The following is a 26736-nucleotide window of genomic DNA, read 5'->3' as shown; positions in this document are numbered from 1 at the left end:
AGTCTGTATGGATGACTTTTTTCCACCAGTAAGATTTTAATATGATGAATAGATTTTTCTTAATAATAAGAAAAGGATTAAATATTGTATTAAATGCTATCAAAGAGCAGACCTTATATCATCTTATCCACTGATGCAGGCAGAGTTCCTGAGGCAGGCAGGGATCTCATGTATCTGTATCAGGTTTTATGTATTCCAGGGAACTTCTCTCCTCCTCTCATATCTGAGAGTCCTATGACTTTTTCTACACTAAAGATATTTTTTGTTAATGCAGAAAGACCTAATGAATCAATCTGGGTTTGCTGTCCTCATTCTTCAGACCCCATTTTAGGAAGGTAGACCCTGGTGTTTTTGAGTTCTCCTCTTGTTTTGTTGAATCTGTATTTCTTCTTTATTACTGAAGTATCTGAAATGCAGTTCTTCTGAAGTAAAAATTATCAAGTGTTACTCAAATAATTGCTTGTATTTGTTTCATAAGCTTAGGGTCAAATCTGATCACTTCTTCCAACAAGTATCAAATATTCCTTTTTATTTCTACTACCACAGAGTAATCCAGGATTTTGGTATTTCTCTCTTAGATTATTATAATTTCACCTTTATCATATTTAGTTTTGTATACCTCCTTAACTGTGTCATTTACCTCTATCAGAGGCCTCCCATGATTTTCCTTTGCATGACTGGTCAAGTTTAAAGTCCTTACTCCACCTCCCCCCCCACCCACCTAATATTTTATTATAAAAATTTCCAAATACATTATTGAGTTGTAGGAGTTCTTTATATATTTTAGATATTAACCCCGTATCATGTTTGCAAATGTTTTCTCCCATTCAAGTAGGTTGCCTTTTCATTTTGTTGCTGGTTTCCTTTACTATGCAGAAGTATTTGTTTGTTTTTTTTTTTGCTTTTTGCCTTTGCTTTTGGTGTCAAATTCAAAAAACTTTTGCCAAGACTGATGCCAAGGAGCTTACCCTCTGTGTTTTCTTTCTTTCTTTTTTTTTTTTTTTTAAAGATTTTATTTATTTATTTGAGACAGAGAGAAAGAGAGAGAGCACATAAGAGGGGGGAGGGTCAGAGGCAGAAGCAGGCTCCCTGCCGAGCAGGGAGCCTGATGCGGGACTCCATCCAGGGACTCGATCCAGGGACTCCAGGATCATGACCTGAGCCGAAGGCAGTCGCTTAACCAACTGAGCCACCCAGGCGCCTCAACCCTCTGTGTTTTCATCTAGGAGTATGTTCAAATCTTTAATCTATTTTGAGTTGATTTTTGTGTACGTTATAAGATAGGGGCCCAGTTTCACTCTTTTGCACATAGCTGTCCAGTTTTCCCAGCATCATGTATGAGATGATGAGACTATCCTTTCCCCATGGTATATTCTTTGCAACTTTGTTGTAATTAATTGGCCATATATATATGTGGGTTTATTTCTGGTGCTCTGTATTCTGTTCCACTGATCTTCATGTCTGTTTTTATGCCAGTACCATACTGTTTTGATCACTATGGCTTTGTAATATAGTGTGAAATCAAGAAGTGTTATCCCTCTAGTTTTGTTCTTTTTCAAGATCGCTTTGGCTATTTGGGATCTTTTGTGGTTCCATGTAAATTTTAGGATTTTTTTGTTCTATTTCTGTGAAAAATGTCATTGGGATTTTGATAGAGATTGCATTGAACCTTTTATGTTTTTGATGCCACACTTTACCTCTTTTTTATATTGTGTATTCATGAAATTATACTGGCTACAGTTATTTTTAATATTCTTTTCTTTTAACCTTTATAAAATAGTTAACTGTTTAACATACTATCCTATTACAGAATCAGTTTTCTGAATCTGACGATATAGTTACCTTTACCAGTGAGATGTATATTTTCATATGTTTTTATGTTTCTATTGGTATTTTTTTCATTTCAGTTCGAAGAACTCCTTTCAGCATTTTTTGCAAGGCAGACCTAGTGGAGACGAACTCCTTCAGCATTTGTTTTTCTGGGGAAGTGTTGTTTCTTCAGTCCTCTCCTTCAATCCTATCCTTCTGAAGGATACCTTTGCTGGATAAGATATTCATGGCTGGCAGTTTTTTTCCTTTCATTACTTTGAATATATCATTTCATTCTCTCCTGGCTAGATTACTGCTGAAAAATCTGCCAAGAGCCTGGTGATGGGGGTTCCTTTGTACTCACTGCAGAGTGAGGAGGGTGTGGGTTTGGTACTTGGGATGTTGAGGGTTCCTGTGGCTCAAGAGGAGGGCATCTTTGGGTGAGGTTTTCCCAGTGACTCATGGGTGGGCTTCCTATTGGAGTACAGAATGGAGTACCCTTTCATGCCCTCTGAAATTCTTGTCTGTCTCTTTCCTGAACTCCTCCTTTCCCCCTGTCGTGGAGCTCTTGTTTTACTACTTTGGGTGCTGTGGAAGAGAGATGGATTTCTTTAGCTGGGCACTGACTCACTGCTTTCCCCTTTCCCCCATGGGAGGGATTGCCAACCTGCTTTCTCTCTGAGCTGTGGAACCTCGTGGGGAAGGGTGATGCTGGCAAAGCTCCTCTTACCCACTCTCATGTGTCCAGACTTTTTTTTTTTTTCTTCCTTCCAGTGGCGTGCTGGAACTTCTCCTTTAGAAACCTGAACTTCTGTAAAGGCTTTCTCATCCATGGGGATCTGCCCAAGTTAGTGTTTTCTAGGTATTCCAGCCAAGAAGGTTTGGAGGCCGTTCACTGGCTCCTGCTGTTTCCATAGCCCGTACCTGGTTCTGTCTGCCTGTTACCTGCTGCACGAGTGGATGAGGCTCCTCCTGGGTCCCTTGATTCCAGAGCTACCGTGGAGGCACTTTGGTTCATGGATAGGTGCCAAATTTTAGATGTGAAGGGGCAATAAAAATGAGGGCCATCTTAGAGTGCCATGATGTTGACATCACTCTTCTTGCTGCTTTCCTTGAAATAGTAAGATGCCTATTATTTTGTAGCTAAATTTTCAGGGGTGAGAGAGATTTATGACATGCGGTCTCAAATATTAATTCCTGTCTATTTTAGAGCAGAGGAACAAAACACCATGTGATTAGGCCATTGTGGAAAGAGACAGTAAAAACTTACCTTGATGCTACTAAGTGAATAATAAGTATGTTTTACATTTTAATAGCACCTTGCAAAGTCCTTTATGATGCAGCTATCTCATTTCATATTCACAAACCTGTAAGATAGATCTTGATAATATGAATGATGAAACTAAGATTCAGAGAGTTTAGTATAGTGGCAGTAAATGGATTTTTAGGGGGAGAGGAGGGTAGTGAAGATGTAAAACTTAAGTCTTTGCTATACATCACAAATTTCTCATATAGAAGTTTTAATTTTGATTTCCCCTTTTCGGCTTAATTATTGCCTCAGATAATTTTTTTTTTCTTTTTTAAAAGCAGGACTTGTGGGTTATGTTTTTGGTGACTTAGCATATCTGAGAATACCTGTTGCCATCAAACATGTCAGAGAGGTCACAGCATTTTCTTTCAAAGATTTGGTAACATTTTGTTACTGTTTTCTAGAATATACTTTTACAGATAGATTGAAGCTGGCCTGATCTTGTTTTTGTACACAACTTCCCCCAGACCTCTCTCTTTTGGCCTATATTCTGATGGGTTGTCTTTTAATTCTGTCAGTTAAAAAAATTTGCTGCAATTCACCTAGATATATCTGTGTTCACTGATTTTTTTTAGTGGGGGGAGAGGCAGAGGAAGAGGGAGAGAAAGAATCTTAAACAGGCTCCATACTTAGCCTGATGCGGGGCTCCATCCTTAGCCTGATGTGGGGCTCCATCTCACAATCCTGAGATCATAACCTGAGCTGAAATCAAGAGTTGGACGCTTAACACACTAAGCCACCCAGGTGCTCTTCTGTTCACGGATTTTTTTTTTTAAGATTTATTTATTTATTTATTTGTCAGAGAGAGAGAGAGAGCGAGCGAGTGTGCTTGAGCATGAACGGGGGGCGGGGAGGGGTGGCCGGCAGGCAGAGGGAGAAGCAGTCTCCCCACTGAGCAAAGGGCCCTATGTGGGACTCGATCCCAGGACCCCAAGATCATGACCTGAGTCGAAGGCAGACGCTTAACCGACTGAGCCACCCATGCATCCCTGTTCATTTTTATGTGGAACGTGGCAAACTATTTTGATCAAAGTTAGAAAATCTTTATTCATTTCAAAAGCATGTTCTCAGTTGTATATTGGATTATTGCTCCTATTCTGTTTCGATTTTTTTTCTTTTGGGAAATAGAAGTCTTTTATTGGTTTTTTATCATCTTCCTTCATGGTTTTTATCTGTTTTTTCCTACAAATTCTTAGAGCAGTTTTCATGTTTGCCCTCAACATAAATGCTGTTTTCTGAATAATCAATTCAGTTCTTTATTTCCAATACAAATTTTGTTGCTACATTTTTAATTTTTGCAATCATTCTTTATCTTACCCATTTTTCTTAGTCTCACTGTGTGTCTCCTTATGACTTTACGTTTTTATTTCTTAGGGAATATGGTTGATTTCCTTTTGGGTATACCAAATAGCTTATAAATGTTTCTACTAATGCCTATAGAGAATTCTTTTCAGAAGACTGCTTTTTTGTTGAGCCTCAGGCTGATACCTCCTCTTCCTTGTCAAATAATCTTTTTTTTTGTAGGCCCTGTTTTTTCTCTTCTATATGAGGATAGATTTGTTCATAATCAGCGTTTGCCAACAAAGGATCTGGATTGCCCTTTGCCCTGCTCTATTCACTCTTTTGAGTTCCTTTTTATACCTTCAGTTCTAAAGTGAGTTGTTTATGTATATCCTCTAGTGTATGTCTACTGTTAAAAGTCTGCCATCTGGTGCAGCTTTTCTGGGCAGATACGGGATCTTGACTGGCTTCTCCTCATTGCCTTGCTCTCTGACATTCTGGTCAGAGCAAGTATAAGAGAATGTATGGCTCTCAATGTGCACGACTTGCTTGAGTCTCCTTTTTTTTCACTTTATAAAGCTTTACTTGCGAAGATTACGCCTCCTGTACTATCATGTGTTTGTGCCAGAACTGCCTTCCTCTCTGTTCCTATATACAACACACATTTTCTGGGCTTTGTAGTTTTCTTCTGAGTGTAGGGATATAGAAAGACAGTAAGTCCTGGGGAACAACAATGTAGCAGCTATAAGGATGTATACCTGTGCAGTGTAGGAACTCCTGTGGCTTTGTAAGGGACATAATCTTTGTATTTCCAAGTCAGGTAGTAGATGATAGGCAAAGGATAAAACATTTTATTTTATTTATTTTTTAAAGATTTTATTTATTTGGGAGAGAGAGTGTGTGCATGAGCAGGGGGAGGGGCAGAGAAAGAAGCAGACTGCGCTGAGCAGGGATCCCGATGTGGGACTCAGTCCCAGGACCCCGGGATCATGACCTGAGCCGAAGACAGATGCCTAACTGACTGAGCCACTCAGGCGTCTCAGGATAAAGCATTTTTGATGATCTTTCACACGTGTAGCATGTTTGATTTTTGTTCTTTGTGTACTATGTTATTTGTATCTTTCAATCTAATTCTGTTGTTTTCATAATTAGTAGAAATTTTTACCAGATTCTAGTCATCAGTTGTTAGTCTGACTTTTTATTATTGTGATCAATAGGAAACACTTATTAAGTATATATTATGTGACAACACTGGTATAAATGCTTTAAATGTATTAACTCATTTAACACTTTTGTGGGGTAGTATGATTATTACCATTTTATAGAGGCATAAAGAAGTTGAGCACTCTACCCAAGAGCACTTAGCATGTGGCACAGTCAGGATTTGAACCCAGGAAAGGTCTATATATTTGCATATTGTAAGTTTATATCCTGTTTTTCTGCATCTTTATAGGCTCATCCTTCCTCCCTCTCTCCCTCCCTCCTTCTGCTCTCTTTCTTCTATGACTTCATAAAAGGTTGTATCGTGAACTGGCAACTAGATGCCATTCAAAAATATGAATGAGTTTTAGAGTGCAGAATATAAAAAATTATATGTGTGTGTATGTTTTAGATCTTTAGGTATTGCGTTAAGGTTACTTTATGAAGCAAATACTTAAACTTTCAAAAGTATGATATAATTTGTTTAGATTGCAAGTTTATTGAACAGAATTAATTTGTTCTTTGTAGTTCTTAGTTTATTGGCTATAGGTGAACATTGGGCTATGGCAATAATGTCTAACCATTTTGTCTAATCCTCCCTAAGCACCTAACTTAAAGAATGACTTAATTATCAAGAAGAATTAGATTCGGGGTGTCTGGGTGGCTCATTAGGTTAAGCGTCTGCCTTCAGCTCAGGTCATGATCCCAGGGTCCTGGGATCGAGCCCTGCATCAGGCTCCCTGCTCAGTGGGGAGTCTGCTTCTCCCTCTGCCTCTCCCCCTGCTTGTGTTCTCTCTCTCTGTCAAATAAATAAATAAAATCTTTAAGAAAAAAAAAAGAATTAGATTCATTAGACTAGTACTGCCCAATATGGGCACCACTAGAAATATGTCTGTTGAGCACTTGAAATGTGGCTGGTCTAGATTGAAATATGCTGTAAGTAGAAAATACACTCTGGGTTGCAAAGGCTTAGTATGAATAAAAGAGTATAAAATATCTCATTAATACTTTAAAAATACTGCATGTTGAAATGACAATATTATTTATTTATTTAATGTGACTACTAGAAAATTAAAAATTACATATATGGCTTATGTTATATTTCTGTTCGGTATTCTGGAGTGTATAAGCTATGATACCTCTTCTCTCAGAGTCTGGTAGCAAGAAAACAGATAAGCAGAGTGGTGTGGTAAGTGCTAGGATAGGAGCTCACGCAGAAGAGACCTCTAACCGAGTTTGAGGGCCTGCAGAAGGTGACCTTTAAAGCAGCAGTGGTTTTTTTCTTCCTTTTTACCTTCTTTTGAAGACTCTAAGTCTACTTTTTGGACTGAAGGAAATAAGTCAAAAGCTACTTAAAAAACTGAGCATCTTTTTTCTAGCGGTATTGGTTCTCAGTCTAATGAAATGAGTCAAGGTTGAAGCAGAAGGCCTGAGTCTGCACAGACATCACTGCTCCGCCCTCCCCCCAAACTGGCTTAGACAACCAAATAGATGCTGGTGTCCTTTGCTAAGTGTGGAACACAGGTTAATTTGAGATCTATTGAGTTTAAGGTGTCTGGGGGACATCTGGTTGGGGAGGAACATTAGTAGTGGGATGAATGGAAACTAGAGTCCGAGAAAACTCTTGGCTGGGGGCAGCATAGATTGAAGTTAGGTGAAGTCATAGATAAGGTATGAGATATCAGGAAGTGAGTAAAGTGAGATATGGACAAACCTCTGGGGAATGGGGAAGGTTCAGGAGAGGGAATTAAAGGTCATTGAAAAAGAATGGTCAGAGAAGGAAGAGTTTAACAGGACAGTATGCTTTCAAGAAGCAGGCAAGTATAGGCAGTGTCAAATGTCGTTAAGAGATAAAAATAAAGACTGAGAAATGTTCGTTATCTTTAATAATGAGGAGGTGATTGGGAAGAAAAGTGGGTTCCCTAGAATGATTGGGTTTGGTGGCAAAGCCAGATCGCAGAATGTTGAGGAATTAATGGGAGCTAAAAAAAAAATCGGAGACAATGAAGATTATTGTTTGGTAGTGAAAGGGGCAGAGGTGGGGAGGCTCATGGTAGCTAGGGGGACGTATTTATATTTAGCATATGACAGCGTGTGTGTGTGTGTGTGTGTGTGTTGTTTGGGTTGTAAATCCATTATACAGCCATGTTTCTGTATCTATACATTCTTGGAATCCAGTGTAGCGTCCTTTGTAAGGTAACTATTCAGTAACAGTTGTTGATCATGATTTTAATCTATTTAATATCTCTTTTTCTTTTTTTTTTTAAGATGCAGTTTTTTTTTTATTTTTTTCTTACGGCTTTTTTTTTTTTTTATTCATTCGAGGCACACAGATAGAGAGAGAGAGCATTAGCAGGGGGAGAGGCAGAAGGAGAGGGAGAAGCAGGCTCCCCGCTGAGCAGGGAGCCTGATGCGTGGCTCTATCCCAGGACCCTGGGATCATGACCTGAGCTGAAGGCAGACGCTTAACCATCTGAGCCACCCAGGCGCCCCTAATATCTCTTTTTCAACAAGATACCTTATCACCATCATTTGCAAATTCTCTAAACATTAAATGTACATAAGAGCTTGATTTTACCCTGGTTTAAATGCACTAAGACCCCTGGGCATGGCTTAATGGAAAGAACATGGGCTTTGCAGTCCACTAAACTATAATTCATACGTAGATTCTGACTTGTTAGCTGTGTGATCTTGAACAAGTTAATTGTCACTTCTGACCTGCTTTTCTTCATTTAGGAAATGAGGATAATAACACCTACCCTTTACAGGGCTGTTGTGGGATTCACTGAGAAAACATGTCAAAGTGTTTTGTACGGTACCTTACACGAAGTAGGCACTCGTAAATGCTGGGTAGAAAAACAGCAACTTTACATGTTATACATGCCAACACCACAGTTTCTACAGTTTGATTTAAAGTAGTATGTGTGATATAATGTTATAACTTTAAATAAAAGCAAGCATGCTCAATTGCAGTTGGAGTGAAAAAGTAGCCTTTGAATAAAACATGTTTCTTTTCTTGCTCCCTCCTCCCCTTTCCAATCCAGGTCCTGAGGGAATCTAACAAATTAGCAGAAATGGAAGAACCACCCTTGCTTCCAGGAGAAAATATTAAAGACATGGGTCTGTAATGGTATTTTTTGTTGAATTTCCTTCTCCTTTCTGAGTGCACAGACTATTCAGTACTCTCAATGTATAGGGAACAGGTTCACTGTCTGCAGGTTCACAGACACCTCCTGTCTGGCAGCACTCATTACTGCCACCCTTCCCGACATGGTGTGTCCTCTATGCCTAGATCCACTACACCTGCTGGTTATGTTTGTATTTGGACTATAGGGAAACATGCAAATTGAATTATATGCTGCTGCTTCTCTGGTTTGCTTTATATTCATTGAAAGTAGGGGGCTTTTTTTTTTTTTAAACTGTTGATGAATTTTCAAGAGAGTATTTCATTATTTTGAATGACTGCAGTAAGATACTGGTTTGCCTAGATGAAACATTGGATTGTCACTTTGTAACGAGTAATTTTTCTTAAAACACATTCTTTCTTTCTGTTTCCTTTATTTTTTCTACTTTGAATAAATTCGTGTCAATTTTCGGATACAGATATTTCATCTCCATTGCAAAGCAAGCTGTTTGCATGTAGGTGCTTTTCTTTTGCAGCCTAAAGAACTAAGCATTAACTTATTGTATGGACTGGCAGCAAGCATTTAAGATTTTTTTTTTTTTGTCTTCATGCTTTTACTTTATTAAATCTGTGTGGTAATCTACAAAATACCATAGCTTTTGAGGAATAAAGTAATGTATTAGGAGAATAAAGTAAATTGTTTCTTAGCCAAAGAAACACCACTTTTCATTTTATTGTCAATTTACAACATGTGGTAGAAGAGGAACTGGGGAGGGAAATTGAGGAGTGAAGAGAGTATGATACAGTATGAAGTAGAGAGAGCCAGACTGTATACTGACCTTTGTCCAGGTAGGTCCTTTACTCCTGCACTCCTGTATCTTGGATTCGGTTCTTCCTGTGCATTGAGCGCCATCTCATCATCTCTGCCCATCTAATGGATACCTGCCATGGGGGCACAACTCACATGCCTCTGTTCCTTGAACCTTTTCTGATCCCACAGCTGAGTGGACTTCCCTTTCACTGTATTACTTAGCATATGTTTTTGTGCCTCTCTTTCTGTACAGATTGCATGCTCTCGTTTATTACATTTGTTTGTATATATTTTATATCCTTACAGATATGTATTTTCAAGGTCATTTTAGTCTACCTCACAGAAAATATTATGGCTTCTTCCCCTGTGAACTCAATGAAAATTTGAGAGGGTTAGTAAATCTAAGCTCTTTTGGTACCACTAGGCAGTATCAGTATTGGAAAATTTAGAGGAATACCTAATATATTAAATATTCTGATTCAAAATTATCTATCTAGACTTGATTATATGCAAAAATGACATTGAACGTAAAGTGTAAGGCTAGAATAACCTAGAATATGTTAATTCCTCTAGAGAAGACATTTGATTTTTAGTTGGCCTAATGTTAATCTTCAGTTTAGTTTTTTAAAAGTTAGAGTAGTGTTAGGAACATCAACAGCATGCTTTAAGGAAGTAACAGTCTCAGGGTATTGTGGCCTGGGCATATCAGAAGTAGAGAGAGCCCCAGACTACAGTATTTTAACCTTTTAACACAGGAGTCAGATGGTGTTAGTGGCTTAGCTTTGCATGACGTGATGGAAAGAGATTTGAATTTGTAGTCAGATGAACTGCTTTCAAGTCTTAATCTTAGCAGTTCCTGGTTCTGAAATATTAGGCTATTCATTATACTTCTCTGAGCCCTGGTATCTCATCTAAAATTTGTAGGTGTAATTATAGGTCTTATATACAAGGTTTGTTATGAAGGTTAAAGGAGGTACTCAGGTGAAAAATACTTTATAAACTCTGAAGTGCAAGGCCATCAGTGCTGGTTGTTACTACTGTCATTTGCTCTGATATGGTTCCTGGTCATAATCTCTTGTCTACTTCGTGCAAACCCTGCTAAGCACAAATTCTCTCTTCAGTGTGATTTAGCTGCCACCAGACTGAGAAGGAAGGATAAAGGGGGCAGAACAAATGATCAATGATAATAGTAACATAGATATAAATCCTTATGTATGTATAGTGCTTTCAATTTTGGAAGCACTTTCATGAGTATTATCTCATGATTTTAGAATAAAAGCTAAGATGTAACAAAACCATGGGGCTAAGAGGGACATATCTTGTGGCAGCATATAGACGAATGAGGTTGATTTTCTTGTGTAAGAAAACTGGCTCTGAAAAGAATCTAGAAATGTTTTAGTAGCATTGAATAAAGCTTTTCTACTTGAGGCAAAAATTTATAAGGGCAAGAAAGTGTATGCGAGGCAAGTTTGTGTATCTTTTCATAATGATGGGTTTATTTAATTTTAAAAGCGTCCCTCTGAATGAAACATGCATTGGAAACAACGATTTAAAAAATGTAGCTCATACTTGAACATTCCTGAGGGAACTGTTTTGAAGGTTAGAAATGTTTGTTATAAGATCAGTCTCATTTCAGATTCCATACAAAGTGTTCAGTCCTTCAAAGTGGTGAGTAAAAAGCAGAGTCAGGAAGTTGTAATACCTTATTAAATGTATTTTATGTCCCTACATTTTCCCAGAAGCCCCTTGGAAAGTTCTTAGCAATTTATTGCTCCTAGTTGTGCCTTACTTTCTGGAGTGGTGAAGATATTCCTTTATTTGCTCATTTGCTGCTATAATGACATACCAGGGATTTATAAATATTTTAAGATGTAAAAAAGCTTATAGTGGGCATTATGAACTCTACCATATTAAATACTATTTTGAGCTAGTGGTAGCTGAGTTATTCTGCTTAATTAATGAATGTTTTAAAAAGCATTATACTGTGTAGATTCATCATTTATCATTTAATAGAACAATGCTTGTGATTGTTTCTCTACAAAGTTTGACATCAGTTGCTTGGTCAGGAATATAAAGTCCTCTTATTTTACTATTACCTTTCTAAGAAATTATATTTCGTATACATTGCATTTCTCTTACAGTATTTTCACCATAAGTATAATCAGGTCAGAAGTTTCTGATATATATTTCAGATATATTTTTAGAAGAATGTTGACAAATTAGACTGACCAGAAGATGGGTGAGGTGATCTAGAAACTGTGATGACTGGTGACTGTGGTTTGTGACATCTGCAGTTGTTAACCACCATTACTCCTACCCTTCCACCCGCTACTCCAACTTCCACACGCATTTTATACAGCAGGCATAGTGGCTAGTCTCGTCTCCTGTCTGAGGGTCGGGGTTATCTCTACCTCTTCTGCCCTTCCCAGATTTCTGCATGGTTGGAAGCCTGCATTTGGCTTCTGAGTTCTGTTGGAACACAGATTCTGTGATTTTTTGAGCATAGGTTAGAACAGCAGTCAGAATTTTAGTAAATTTCACCTGTGGAAAGACGAGAGTACAGTTTTTAGTAGTGCATGATGTATAGTAAATTGTGGACTCTTTGCTTTTGCAGCCAAAGACGTAACTTATATATGTCCATTCACTGGTGCTGTCCGAGGAACTCTGACTGTCACGAATTACAGGTTATATTTTAAAAGCATGGAACGGGTAAGACTTGTTGGATTAGATTTTTATATATACATCTGTATGTTCTTTGCAGTTTTGTTCATTTTTGATCATTTTTAATTCAGGCATTTCTAATTAAGATAATTGTACAGTGTCAATTGCTCAGTTTTAATTGTTTTTTTCTTTCCTTCCTTTAGGATCCCCCATTTGTTTTAGATGCCTCTCTTGGTGTGATAAGTAGAGTAGAAAAAATTGGTGGTGCTTCTAGTCGAGGTGAAAATTCTTACGGACTAGAAACTGTGTGTAAGGTAAATGTTATATTTATGCAATTTTATTTGGTTTGAAAAGCTTTCTATTAAATAGAGCCTTTGTGTAGAAACTGGTTTCCAAACTGTCAAGCACATTTCATACTGGAACATCATTCTAGAAGACAACAACAACATTTAGGAGTAATAAAAGGTGATCTATCATGAATTAGGCTTGAATTCTTTTGGACCCAGTACAAGGTACTTCGACAATGATTATTTCATGTTGAGCCTCAAAATATCTGAAGTAGGCATGACAGACATTATTACCTTTAATTTACAAATTAGAAACATAAGGCTGGGCAGTTAAGGCATAGGACTTTGTAGTGGAAGAACTGGCTCTGATACATTCATCAGCGCCTGTTTCCTATTTCTAGTTCTTATAATTTTTCTGCTTCCTGAAACAATGGTGTGGAAAACTTGACATTGTAGACCTTCCCTATTTTCTTACCTAACTCCTATTCTTTTTTTTCTCATGATCAGCTCCATTTAATTTTCCTCCCCATATTTATCTTTGCCATGAATATTCTTTAACTCAAAGAATTTACCTGTTGTACTTTTTAAGAAAATTTTAATTCCAGTGTAGTTAATATACAGTGTTATTTTAGTTTCAGGTGGACAGTATAGTGATCAACAGTTCCATATGTTACTCAGTTCTCATCAAGATAAGTGCACTTTTAATCCCCTTCACCTATTTCACCCATCCCCCACCAACCTCCCCTCTGGTAACCATTGATTCTCTATAGTTGAGAACCTGTTTCTTGGTTTGTCGCTCTCTCTCTCTCTTTTTTTTGTTCATTTGTTTTGTTTCTTAAATTTCACATGTGAGTGAAGGCATATGGTATTTGTCTTTCTCTGACTAGATTATTTCGCTTAGCGTTATACTCTAACTCCATCCATGTCATTGCAAATAGCAAGATTTCATTCTTTTTATGCCTGAGTAATATACCATTCTATATATACATACATATATATATATATCTCATCTTCTTTATCCATTCATTTACTGGTGGACACTTGGGTTGCTTCCATAGTTTGGCTTTTGCAAATAATGCTGCAGTAAACATAGGGATGCATGTATCTGTTTGAATTAGTGTTTTTCTATTCTTTGGGTAAATACCCAGTAATGTGATTACTGGATTGTAGGGTAGTTCTATTATTGTTTTTTTGAGGAAACTCCATACTGTTTTCCACAGTGGTTGCACCACTTTGCATTCCCACCAAGAGTGCATGAGGGTTTCTTTTTCTCCACATCCTTACCAACACTTGTTTCTTGAGGTTTTTTTTTTTTTTTAATTTTATTTATTTATTTAACAGAGAGAGACACAGCGAGAGAGGGAACACAAGCAGGGGGAGTGGGAGAGGGAGAAGCAGGCTTTCCGCTGAGCAGAGAGCCCGACACGGGGCTCGATCCCAGGACTCTGGGATCATGACCTGAGCCGAAGGCAGATGCTTAACGACTGAGCCACCCAGGCGCCCCATCTTGAGTTTTTGATTTTAGCCATTCTGACAGGTGTGAGGAGAGATCCCATTGTGGTTTTGCTTTGATGATGTCTAACTCGTATTCCTTAAATGTGTTGATACATGAATGAAACTTAAGATTTTTACACTTTCATCATTCTATTCAGTCATAGATATTTCATACCTGGTGCCACTTCAATAGGTTGCTGTTCTCATTATGGCCTAATTAACACCCGTGCACATTTCAATTCTAGATCACCTTATTTTTTTTTCCCTGCTGTTCTTCCAGTGCCAAAAGTAAAAGCAACAGCACATGCCTAACTTTCAAATTACTTTCTTATGCTAATCTTAAAAGTTATATAAATCTAGTAATAAAGATAATGACTTAGTAGTTATTTCTGTGTGTTTTCCTTCATAGTCAGAAGGGTGTAATAGCTGTCAACCATGTGTCGAGCACATTGTCTCCTGATCACTATTCTGTAACCTAATAGTAAATAGAGCGTAGAATATAAGCGGACGTGAAAGAGGGAGACTTTGGAATCTTAATCATTTTAAATACAATTTTTTCCATGGAACAAGACCATTATCGACAAACCCAAACATTTGTAGGGCCCCGTCTATGGTACTTTTAGATAACCCTGTGATTAACAGAGTGATTATGAATATCTCTACTAGTTGTAAAGATATTTACTGAGGGAAAAACAAGGTATCAACTTAGGTTTCCCCACATGTTTGTTTTAAAATAAGGTAAAGCCAGCGTCCTAGTTTTGGATCAGCTTTGTAATAAAATGTCCTACTTGTTCCTGTACTGTAGGTGCATTAAAGTGCAGTGTTCCTGTATTCAGTTTTACAGAATGGGGTATAATAAAGCTATTTTGAATTCTGCTTAGATTAAAACACTTAGATAAGACGGGTAGTCTTTTTTTTTTTTTTTAAAGATTTTTTATTTATTTGAGAGAGAGAGAGAGAAACAGCATGAGAGGGGATAGGGTCAGAGGGAGAAGCAGGCTCCCCGCTGAGCCGGGAGCCCGATGTGGGACTCGATCCCAGGACTCCGGGATCATGACCTGAGCCGAAGGCAGTCGCTTAACCAACTGAGCCACCCAGGTGCCCCAAGACGGGTAGTCTTGAAATTATCCTTAATCCCCAAGTTTTTCATAGTGCAGTTAAGATGTCAGTAAACCAGAACATGAATATCTACATTGATCCTGAGCATAGAAAATTGCTTGAGGACAGATAACAAAAGGGAGCCTGGGGCTTTAGATCTGACTGTAGAGCCAGGATGATATCAACCAAATATTTGAGAGTTTATCTGCCAGGAGATGTTTGAAGAACTTGGACATGGAAAGGAGTAAGAGATTTAAGCAGAGTTTGATTCTATCAGTCCAGTAGCAGGAAACTTATGAAGATCCAATGAAAATGAGCCCTGGGAAGGGATCATAAGTAGGAAAGTTATCACCAGGCATAATAGGACCAAAGACACTTATGAAATATAACAAGAGCTAATCAGGTTTTTTAATAGGGAAATTCATGACAAAAAATGGGCTTTCACAGGGAAAGGACATTCACTGAGCTGTGTATCAGTCATGATAGTGAGCTTCAGATACAGTATCTTTTATCTCTAGTACCTGCTCAGATGGTGTCTCCTTTACTGGCCTATCTTGAGTAAATAAGCAGAAATAAAATTTCTGTCCTCTGAATTTTGCCTTGTATTAGAGTGCCTTGTGGGTTTTTTTTTTTTTTTTTTTTTTAATTTCTTTCAATGGGCATTGTGATTTCCCTGCCTCCAGGGGCTGTTGTCTTATTTTTGTATCCCACATTCACAGATCTTAACATTTTACAAGATATTTCCATATGTGTTCATTAAATAAAAGGTGAACAGGGATCGATGACTTGGATCCTAAATCTTTTCTAGGATATTCGGAATTTACGGTTTGCTCATAAACCTGAGGGGCGAACAAGAAGATCCATTTTTGAGAATCTAATGAAATATGCATTTCCTGTCTCTAATAACCTGGTAAGTTTTTTATCTTTGAAAAATGTGTATTGAATTTTTGGCGTAGTATAAAGAAACTTACAGGCTACCTAGAATCTACATTTGTGATCCTACTTTGCCATTAAACCAGATGCATAATTTAGGTCTAATCTAATCTCTGGGAGCACTTTCTTTTAGGTATGAGATGAGAAGGACTGGACTAGCTGATTTCTGAGGTCCATTCCTGCTCGCTGACATTCTATAATTATATGATCTTTCTATAGAAGGCGTTCCCATGATGAAAAGCTATCTGTGGTCTTCATTAGGATTTGAAATCTCCTTTTTATTTTTTTTAAAGATTTTATTTATTTATTTGCAATCTTTCTAATTAGGAGCTGAGAGTTAAGTCTAGCAATTTTAGGAGGAAAGAGTGGGCAAATACTTAGCTGAGTTCCTGCTATCTGCTAGTAATGGTGCTCCCTCATTAACATTACGTAATCTAACTTCCACATTAGCCCCGTGGTGGTAAATATTATTTATCCCTATTTTAGAGTTGAAACCAGGGGCAGGTAAGCAATTAATATGGGCACAGCTAGTAGGGAGTAAAATTTATAATCAGTACTGGTTTTTTGACTCTTTGAATGCTTTTCATCATAGTTGTTTCTGTCATTCTGTCTACATAAATGATAAACTAGATTTTCTTCTTTGGTACACTGATCACATGCCAAAAAAATAATATGTTTATTCAGTATGTTTTAGAAAATGTAGCATTAACGTCAGCTGCTTAACTGCTGACATCTGTGATGTCAAACTACTTAATTATGTCGGAAGATGTCTTTTGTTATGTGAAGACTTTGATTATTTAGAAGAAACCTAAACAGCTTGTATCTGAAGGAAATATGGAGATATGTTAGCATTTGATACATCTTGGTGGTAGGTCTCTGTGCTTTTCTTTCTTTCTATTTTTAAAAATTTTTTATTGTTATGTTAATCCCCATACATTACATCATTAGATTTAGATGTAGTGGTCCATAATTCATTGTTTGTGCATAACACCCAGTGCTCCATGCAGAACATGCCCTCTTTAATACCCATCACCAGGCTAACCCATCCTCCCACCCCCCTCCCGTCTAGAACCCTCAGTTTGTTTTTCAGAGTCCATCGTCTCTCACGGTTCGTCTACCCCTCCGATTTCCCCCCCTTCATTCTTCCCCTCCTGCTACCTTCTTCTTCTTCTTCTTTTTTTTTTTTCTTAACATATATTGCATTATTTGTTTCAGAGGTACAGATCTGAGATTCAACAGTCTTGCACAATTCACAGTGCTTACCAGAGCACCTACCCTCCCCAGTGTCTATCACCCAGTCACCCCATCCCTCCCACCCCACCCCCTACTCCAGCAACCCTCAGTTTGTTTCCTGAGATTAAGAATTCCTCATATCAGTGAGGTCATATGATACATGTCTTTCTCTGTTTGACTTACTTCGCTCAGCATAATACCCTCCAGTTTCATCCACGTCATTGTAAATGGCAAGATCTCATGCCTTTTGATGGCTGCATAATATTCCATTGTGTGTGTGTGTGTGTGTGTGTGTGTGTGTGTGTGTATATATATATATAACACACATCTTCTTTATCCATTCATCTGTCGATGGACATCTTGGCTCTTTCCACAGTTTGGCTATTGTGGACATTGCTGCTATAAACATCAGGGTGCACATACCCCTTCAGGTCCTTACATTTGTATCTTTGGGGTAAAAACCCAGCAGTGCAATTGCTGGATCGTATGGTAGCTCTATCTTCAACTTTTTGAGGAACCTCCATACTGTTTTCCAGAGTGGCTGCACCAGCTTGCATTTCCACCAACAGTGTAGGAGGGTTCCCCTTTCTCTGCATCCCCGCCAACATCTGTCGTTTCCTGACTTGTTAATTTTAGCCATTCTGACTGTGTGAGGTGGTATCGCATTGAGGTTTTGATTTGGATTTCCCTGATGCCGAGCGATGTTGAGCACTTTTTCATGTGTCTGTTGGCCATTTGGATGTCTTCTTTGGAAAAATGTCTGTTCATGTCTTCTGCCCATTTCTTGTTTGTATTCTTTGTTCTTTGGGTGTTGAGTCTGATAAGTTCTTTATAGATTTTGGATACTAGCCCTTTATCTCATATGTCATTTGCAAATATCTTCTCCCATTCTGTCGGTTGTGTTTTGGTTTTGTTGACTGTTTCCTTTGGAAGGAAAACTTCCAAACTCATTTTATGAGGCCACCATTACCTTGATCCCAAAACCAGACAAAGACCCCATCAAAAAGGAGAATTACAGACCAATATCCCTGATGAACATGGATGCAAAAATTCTCACCAAAATACTAGCCAGTAGGATCCAACAGTACATTAAAAGGATTATTCACCACGACCAAGTGGGATTTATGCCTGGGCGGCAAGGTTGGTTCAACATCCGCAAATCAATCAATGTGATACAATACATCAATAAAAGAAAGAACAAGAATCATATGATCCTCTTAATAGATGCAGACAAAGCATTTGACAAAGTAGCATCCTTTCTTGATCAAAACTCTTCAGAGTATAGGCATAGAGGGTACATACCTCAATATCATAAAAGCCATCTATGAAAAACCTACAGCGAATATCATTCTCAATGGGGAAAAACTGAGAGCTTTCCCCCTAAGGTCAGGAACGTGGCAGGGATGTCCACTATCACCACTGCTATTCAACATAGTATTAAAAGTCCTAGCCACAGCAATCAGACAACAAAAAGAAATAAAAGGCATTCAAATCGGCAAAGAAGAAGTCAAACTCTCACTCTTTGCAGATGATATGATACTTTATGTGGAAAACCCAAAAGGCTCCACCCAAAAACTGCTAGAACTCATACAGGAATTCAGTCAAGTGGCAGGATATAAAATTAATGCACAGAAGTCAGTGGCATTCCTATACACCAACAACAAGACAGAAGAAACAGAAATTAAGGAGTCGATCCCATTTACAATTGCACTCAAAACCGTAAGATACCTAGGAATAAATCTAACCAAAGAGGCAAAGGATCTGTACTCAGAAAACTATAAAATACCCATGAAAGAAATAGAGGAAGACACAAAGAAATGGGAAAACATTCCATGCTCATGGATTGGAAGAATAAATATTGTGAAGATGTCAATGCTACCTAGAGCAATCTACACATTCAATGCAATCCCCATCAAAATACCATCCACTTTTTTCAAAGAAATGGAACAAATAATCCTAAAATTTGTATGGAACCAGAAAAGACCCCGAATAGCCAGAGGAATGTTGAAAAAGAAAAACAAAGCCGACGGCATCACAATTCCAGACTTCCAGCTCTATTACAAAGCTGTCATCAAGACAGCATGGTACTGGCACAAAAACAGACACATAGATCAATGGAATAGAATAGAGAGCCCAGAAATGGACCCTCAACTATATGGTCAAGTAATCTTTGACAAAGCAGGAAAGAATGTCCAATGGAAAAAAGACAGTCTCTTCAACAAATGGTGCTGGGAAAATTGGACAGCCACATGCAGAAGCATGAAACTGGACCATGTCCTTACACCACACACAAAGATAGACTCAAAATGGTTGAAAGACCTAAATGTGAGACAGGAGTCCATCAAAATCCTAAAGGAGAACACAGGCAGCAACCTCTTCAACCTCAGCCGCAGCAACTTCTTCCTAGAAACATCACCAAAAGCAAGGGAAGCAAGGGCAAAAATGAACTATTGGGACTTCATCAAGATAAAAAGCTTTTGCAAAGCAAAGGAAACAGTCAACAAAACGAAAAGACAACCGACAGAATGGGAGAAGATATCTGTGCTTTTCTATGTGTTTGAAAAATATGAAAAAAATAATATGTTTTCAAAATTCTAAAACAAGAGCCCAAACAGCAATATAAAAAAAAAGACACCACTACAAAATATCGTTGCAGATAAGTAAATGAAAACTTTGGGTATGATAAAGATTCATTTCTTTTTTTTTTTCTTTTTTTGTTATGTTAGTCACCATACATTACATCATTAGTTTTTTTTTTTTAATTTTTTTATTCTTATATTATCCCCATACATTGCATCATTAGTTTTAGATGTAGTGTTCCATGATTCATTGTTTGTGTATAACACCCAGTGCTCCATGCAGAATGTGCCTTCCTCAATACCCATCACCAGGCTAACCCATCCTCCCACCCCCCTCCCCTCTAGAACCCTCAGTTTGTTTTTCAGAGTCCATTGTCTCTCACGGTTCGTCTCCCCCTCCGATTTCCCCCCCTTCATTCTTCCCCTCCTGCTACCTTCTTCTTCTTCTTCTTTTTTTTTTTTTTCTTAACATATATTGCATTATTTGTTTCAGAGGTACAGATCTGAGATTTAACAGTCTTGCACAATTCACAGCGCTTACCAGAGCACCTACCCTCCCCAGTGTCTATCACCCAGTCACCCCATCCCTCCACCCCACCCCCCACTCCAGCAACCCTCAGTTTGTTTCCTGCGATTAAGAATTCCTCGTATAAAGATTCATTTCTGATTCATGACCTCCTGAAATGTCTTTTTGTAGCTATTAACTCTGTTTACTGTTTTGTAGCCTCTTTTTGCTTTTGAATACAAAGAAGTGTTCCCTGAAAATGGGTGGAAGCTATATGACTCTCTTTTAGAGTATAGAAGACAGGTAAGTACTTTTGTTCTTTCAGTTTTAATATTCTGTATTCGTTACAACAAAAAACTTAAGGGTAGAAGTATATAGTTTTATATAGTTGTGTGGGTTTTGTTGTTGTTTTAATGAAGGCTAATCCTGATTTCTTGTCTACCTTTCAGTTTCTTTAAACTGTTTTGAGACTATGTTAGTGATCTTTTATGAATCTCTACTTATCGAAGAGCTAACAAGTAAATCAGCTTATTAAAAATGTTTAATAATGATAAAAATTAAATGGTAAATATATTTACATTTTAATATTCTTATATACCATTCACCATTATTCACTCACCTTTTTCTCTTTTGGGTATCCTATAATATAATTCTGAAAAAATTTCATAGTAGTTCTGCTTATAACTTAGCTCCCCATGAAATTTTGAAAGTTTTAGATCTTCATAGAGGACACACATACATAAAATGTTAACAAATCAAATCTGATAATATACAAAAGAGATAATACAACATGACTAAGGTGGGTTGGTTTACTATGAGAAAACCTATCAGTGTGATTCATCACAGTAAGAGATGAAAGCAGAATTCAGTCTGGAAATCTGTGTGACAGTCTGTCATCCTCCCTATTCTCTCTCAGTACACCACTTCCCAGAGCCCTTTACTGAATATTTAAACTCTACCTAAAATAGTCTTTAACTTTCCGCATGTTCATTCTGCTTTCTTGAGAATTTAAGTTCAGACACATTGGTTGTTTCTTTGGTAATTATTAGATTTCAGATCCAGATTATTCTAGAATTCAGATATGAAAATAAACTGTGATTTTTGTATTTAGATTTCAAACATTGCGTTTGAATTACGGAGCTTCTAATTTACTTAAGTTTGTTTCACAAAGCAAGGAAGAGTAAAAATCCACCACTAGAGAACTAAAGATATCCAAATGGTTTCAAGTATCGTTTGTTGCTCAGTTGCATCTGGCCAGTAAAACTGAAAATTTCTTACTCAGTTATAAAGTCATCAGCTTGGCAAAGTATGAAGCAGAATACGCAGTAAGTGAATCAACTAAAAATCAAGAGTCTATTGCAAGATTTTTGCTAATTCAAAAAGCCGATATCAGAATTAGGTGGGAAAGCAATCAGAAAATCTAACAAATGTCCTGAGAAATGTCAAAGTGAGGAATATTCTCTAGGAATCTGGGCAAAAATTGCCATCAACCTAGAATTTTGGAAAGCAGGTGAGATAAGTATGTCCACAGAAAAGAAATAAATTATTATGGAAAAGAGAATGTAAGTTAAAGAGTAAGTAAACAACTATACCCCTACAGAAGGAGAATTACGAGATTAGGAAATGGGGCTGTCAGAATAGAGCATCGAACTCTACATGAAATGATACAGATGCTTTATGATCTTTGACTTACTAGATGAATTTTTGAGGTTTTTTTCCTGCAGAGCTAGGCACTTTGTCCCTGAGGCAACTAAACTGAAGTGTAGTATAGAGAACACTATTTCCTGTGGTTAGAAGACTCAGGTTTGGGGGTTGATTTTGATGTATATTAAGTTTATTACAGGAGAAAATGAAGATAATCTTTTAATATAAACCTTAAGACTAAAGAGAACACATCAGAGTATTCTTTTTTTTCTTTTCAATTAAAAAAAATTAAAAGTGGTTACACTTGCATTCTGTATAAAATGCAGAAGTTGAATTTGAATTGAATTTGAATTGAAAGGTTGGTTTCCCTTCCAGGACAACCTTGTCCCCCAGCCATCCCAGTTCCTTTCCTTTTAGGAAATAATGTTGCTGGTTACCTATGTATGCTTTCAGAGATTTTATGCCTTCTTTTTCATTTAATGTATTTTGGAGGATACATACCATCTCAGAACATACAGACCTGCCTATTCTTTTTTTCTTTAAAGTTGAGGTATAATTCACATACCATAAATTGTACCACTTTAATGTACAGTCCACTGGCTTTTAACATATGCACAAAGTTGTGTAATTGTTACCACAATCAAATTCCCGAGCATTTAGAAGACTGAGTTTGAGTCTTTTCTTCATATCTCTAGCTCTTACTTAGTTCTCAGTCTTAGGTATATGTTCTTGAATGAGTCATTTATGTCACAGTGCTTTTATTTTTTACTTGGTCATAGGAACTGCTTTATAGGAATGTTTGAAGGATTAGTAATATACAGGAAGGTATTTTATTAACCAAAGAAATCTATCCAAGTGATAATTATTGTTTTTATTACTTCGTAAAGCTTTCTAAAAACAGAAATCATGACTCGTGAGCTTCATTGTGTGCAGCCACTAAAACACAAGGGGAAAGCCACATTAATTCTGTAGACCGATACATTATAGTGCTGAGCATACATTATTTTTAATGGGCAAAATTATTAATAACTATTTAAATTTGTCATGTAAGAGGATGTTTCTTTACTCTTGATGCATGTAGTGATTATACAGAGGACCCTTGAAATTGGTGGATAAGATCAAGAAAAATCATCAAGTTGCTAAAACAGTAAAAGTCAGTCTTAAGGAAATGAACATGGTCTTCTGCAGAAATATTCAGTCATAAGGTAGATAGATGTGTTGCTTAACAAATTTGCAAAACACTCAAGTCCAGTCAAGGAAAACAGAATTTATCCTTAGCACTGGAATGTAAATAACTAAGGAAAGCTATAATCCAGTTAATTGGGTTGTAACTTGACTCTGAAAAATGGATACATTAACTGAAGGACAGTGATTTGCAGGGCAATTATAAATATGTATGCCAAAGATCAGTAGTTGTGTCTACGAAGAGTGTATGCTGACTAGTCAACCCCACTTTTCAGTTTGGAAGGCAGTTCCTTTAGTGGAGATAGGTGTATCACCTTATCTAAGAATAGGAACACAATAGCCATTAGTGTAATTTAAGTCAGTGGTTCTACCCCCACCTTTCCAATTTCCTAAAGAATGTGACACAGTCCCACTGGTAATAGTAGTTCTCCCTGGGAGGAATTTTTTAAGGATATGAGAAGGGATTGAGAGATGAGAGTACCTCCCTGGGTTGGGGGTAGTATATTAGGATCTCAGGTGATGTATGCTTCTCCGGTGATCCAACCATCTTAGCTCTGACTCCATGTTGTCTAAGAAAACCTGAGAAATTAATTTTGCTTCTTATGAAGGCTTCCTTGTGATTCATTGATTTATTCATTAATCATTCCTTCACTCATCCATCCATCCATCCAAGTTATGTAGCACTACATATACTAGTGGCTGAGTCTGTGAAACTGGAAGACATAATCCTGACTTCCAAAGAGCATATATTTAGTGGAGGAGTCAAAGAAGTAAAATGATGATTAAAATATACAGTGATGAATACAAATAGAGGGAGAGGGAGGTGGAGGCAGAGGGAGAAGCAGGCCTCCTGCGGAGCAGGGAGCCTGATGTGGGGCTCGATCCCAGGACCCTGGGATCATGACCTGAGCTGGAGGCCGATGCTTAACCGACTGAGCCATCCAGGCATCCTGACTTCTGATGTTTTAATTGTAAGTGTCTCAGTGTATCCCTGTTCAGGTTCAACATATTTGGGGTACTTTGGGCCTCATGGATCTGGATGTCATTTCTTTTCCCAGATTCAGGACATTTTCAATCATTACTTTAAAAATACTTTCTGTCCCTTTCTCTTTCTTTTCTTCTGGAATTCCCATAATGTGACTGTTGTTTCTTTACATTGTGTCCCATAATTCCTGTAGGCTTTCCTCATCACTGTTTTTCATTCTTTTTTTCTTTTGGTTATTCTGACTGGTTAATTTCTTTTTTTTTTTTTTTAAGATTTTACTTATTTATTTGTCAGAGAGAGAGAGCACAAGCAGGGGCAGCTGCAGGCAGAGGGAGAAGCAGGCTCCTCGCTGAGCAAGGATCCCGATGTGGGGCTCCATCCCAGGACCCTGAGATCACGACCTCAGCTGAAGGCAGATGCTTAACCGACAGAGCCACCCAGGTGTCCCTGACTGGTTAATTTCTAATATCTTATCCTCCAGGTCCCTGATTCTTTTGTATGGTTGAGTTCTGCTTTTGAAACTGTTGAATTCTTCAGTTCAGTTATTGTATTTTTCCACTCTAGGATTTCTGGATTTTTGTTCTTTTTTTTATGCCCGCTGTTTTCTTGTGGAACTTCTTGTTTTGCTCATCATTGTTTAATTGTCTGTGTGTTCTTATAGCTCATTAAATTTCATTAAGAGGATTCTGAATTCTTTGTCTCACAGTTCATATATTTCCATTTCTTTAGGGTCAATTATTGGAGCTTTGTTAGTTTCCTTTGGTGGTATCATATTTACCTGATTTTTCATGATTCTTGATTTCTTACATTGGTATCTGCACATTTGAATGATTGGGCTTTTCTTCCAGAATTTATAGGTTTTCTTTGGCAGAGACCATTCTTCACTAATCAGTTCACTTTGGGTGTCTGGGAATGTCTGCTGGTAATGTCCTTGGGCAGGCGGGGCCTACTATTATGGTCTGTTTTGGGGCAAGGCAACTGTTTGAACTCTGAGGACAGAGACTGGGAAGGGTGTGCTACTGGTTGAGAGCAGTTGGATGGGATTGCTGGCTTGGTTCCCTACCCAAGTGAGGCTGTAGGATGGGCTCTACAGTTACCTGGATTCTCCGGTCAGGTATACTAGATTGCTGGGACTGGGTACTGTATTCAGTTGTAGATGGGGCTATTAATTAGCTTTCCTGCGCTGGCAGGACAGCATGATGGGACCCAAGGCTCATTGTTTGGGGACCCAAATCAGGCCTAACTGTTCACCAAATTCCCTGGTCCAGCAGGGCCACTGGTTTTACTCTGCACACTGGAGAAGCCATGGGCTGTGTGCTCTGTTCTAGTGTCGTTGTACATGGGGCTGTTGAATGGGCTATGGAGCTTCTTGTGTTCTCTAGTTAGGGTTCCCTGGCCAGACAGGCTGAGAGCTTTATTCAGCAATGAGCAGGGCAGTGAGTTAGATTCCCTTCCTGGCTGCAGCAGGAGAAACAGCTCTAAAGCCAGTGAAACTCTTTGTTGTGTTAACTCAAGCTGATCTAGATCCCCAAGTTCCCTGACCAAACAGGGCCACTAGCTTTGTTCTTGGCTATCTGCCCATTTCTTGGCTTGAGTACCATTGGACTACACTGCTACCATGAGTTGTGGCCTGCCCTTTCTGGTCAGATGGGGCTAGAAGACACTCTCCACAACTGGTTGGTCTGTGTTTTAGCTTCCTTGCCTTGGTGGGAGGGGGAGGGGCCTCACTAGCTACTCTCAATTTCCCAAACAACCTTAGTGGTTGGGAAGAGCCAAGAGCTACCCTCAGCCCCAGCTAAGAATTAACTCCCTTCTTGGGATTGCTGCATTCCCAGGACTGGCTTTGCTCCAGGGGCAGTCAGCTCTTCTCTCCTGTCTCCCTGCTTGAGTGCTGCTGGTCCACACTGTTTCCAGTTTTTGCCAGTCCTTTTGGTCAGATGGGGTGGGAAGATACTTTGCAGTGTGTGGGGCAGTGATTTAGCTTCTGGCCTGGGGGTGGAAAACTGAATTCTAGGGCTGGCAAAACTCCTCCTTTGAGGGTCCAAATTAGGGAGTTCTGCACCCTGCTGAGTTCCCTGGTCAGAGTGTGTGCACCCCTGACTCCGCTCTGCAGGTGAGCAAAACCACCCATATGGATTCCTCCTTGGCCCCAGGAGGTATGAACTCAGTTTGTCAGGATCCATGTGCTGGTTGTTGCAAGCCTGTCCGCACTTCTCCATCACAGTCAGATCCCCAGTGGTTGAGCCCCACAGATTCCCCTACAGTTCCTGTGGTGCAAGATCAGAGTAGGGGCTCCCACAAGGTGACCCACAAAACCGGCGAGGTGCTGGTTGTCTCCTGTGGCTCAGGGGACACCTTTCTGTGTGGTGCCGGGCTGGCCTGGAGGGGAGGGACACTTGTCTTATGCTTCTAATGCAGTCTGTCTGGGTCTCCGAAGTGCAGGAATTGCTTCAGTCCCATGTTCGAGGATTCTCTCAGTGCTGTCTTGTTCTTGAATAGTTGTCAGTTGTTCTTGTGAGGGGGAGCAAAGTCAAGAACACCTATAATGCCATCTTGGTGAAGGAGTTATGCTTCATGTGAAAAGGAATAGGTAACCAT

The 26736-nt window shown here is 38.5% G+C and overlaps 1 protein-coding gene across 4 annotated transcripts in view; it reads left to right on the top strand.

The window, feature by feature from the left end:
- MTMR2 (myotubularin related protein 2) overlaps nucleotides 1-26736 on the top strand; it is a 117033-nt gene that overhangs the window by 59505 nt on the left and 30792 nt on the right. For 2 of the 4 annotated variants that reach the window (XM_064577178.1, XM_064577179.1), the window contains 5 exons: nucleotides 8644-8719; nucleotides 12149-12243; nucleotides 12399-12509; nucleotides 15883-15984; nucleotides 20544-20627. In XM_064577178.1, the coding sequence (XP_064433248.1) occupies nucleotides 8644-8719; nucleotides 12149-12243; nucleotides 12399-12509; nucleotides 15883-15984; nucleotides 20544-20627 (468 nt within the window). Of the gene's footprint in view, nucleotides 1-8643; nucleotides 8720-9459; nucleotides 9926-12148; nucleotides 12244-12398; nucleotides 12510-15882; nucleotides 15985-20543; nucleotides 20628-26736 lie in introns of those variants that run through there. The other 2 variants (XM_064577181.1, XM_064577180.1) reach the window with 2 other exon arrangements.

This window comes from Mirounga angustirostris, unplaced genomic scaffold (genome assembly GCF_029215605.1).
Source record: "Mirounga angustirostris isolate CCGP_5_RB_7025 unplaced genomic scaffold, mMirAng1.0.hap1 SCAF_13, whole genome shotgun sequence".
Classification (NCBI taxonomy): Eukaryota; Metazoa; Chordata; class Mammalia; order Carnivora; family Phocidae; genus Mirounga; species Mirounga angustirostris.
The sequence above is the reverse complement of the archived record's forward strand: the minus strand, read 5'-3'. Positions and strand labels throughout refer to the sequence as shown.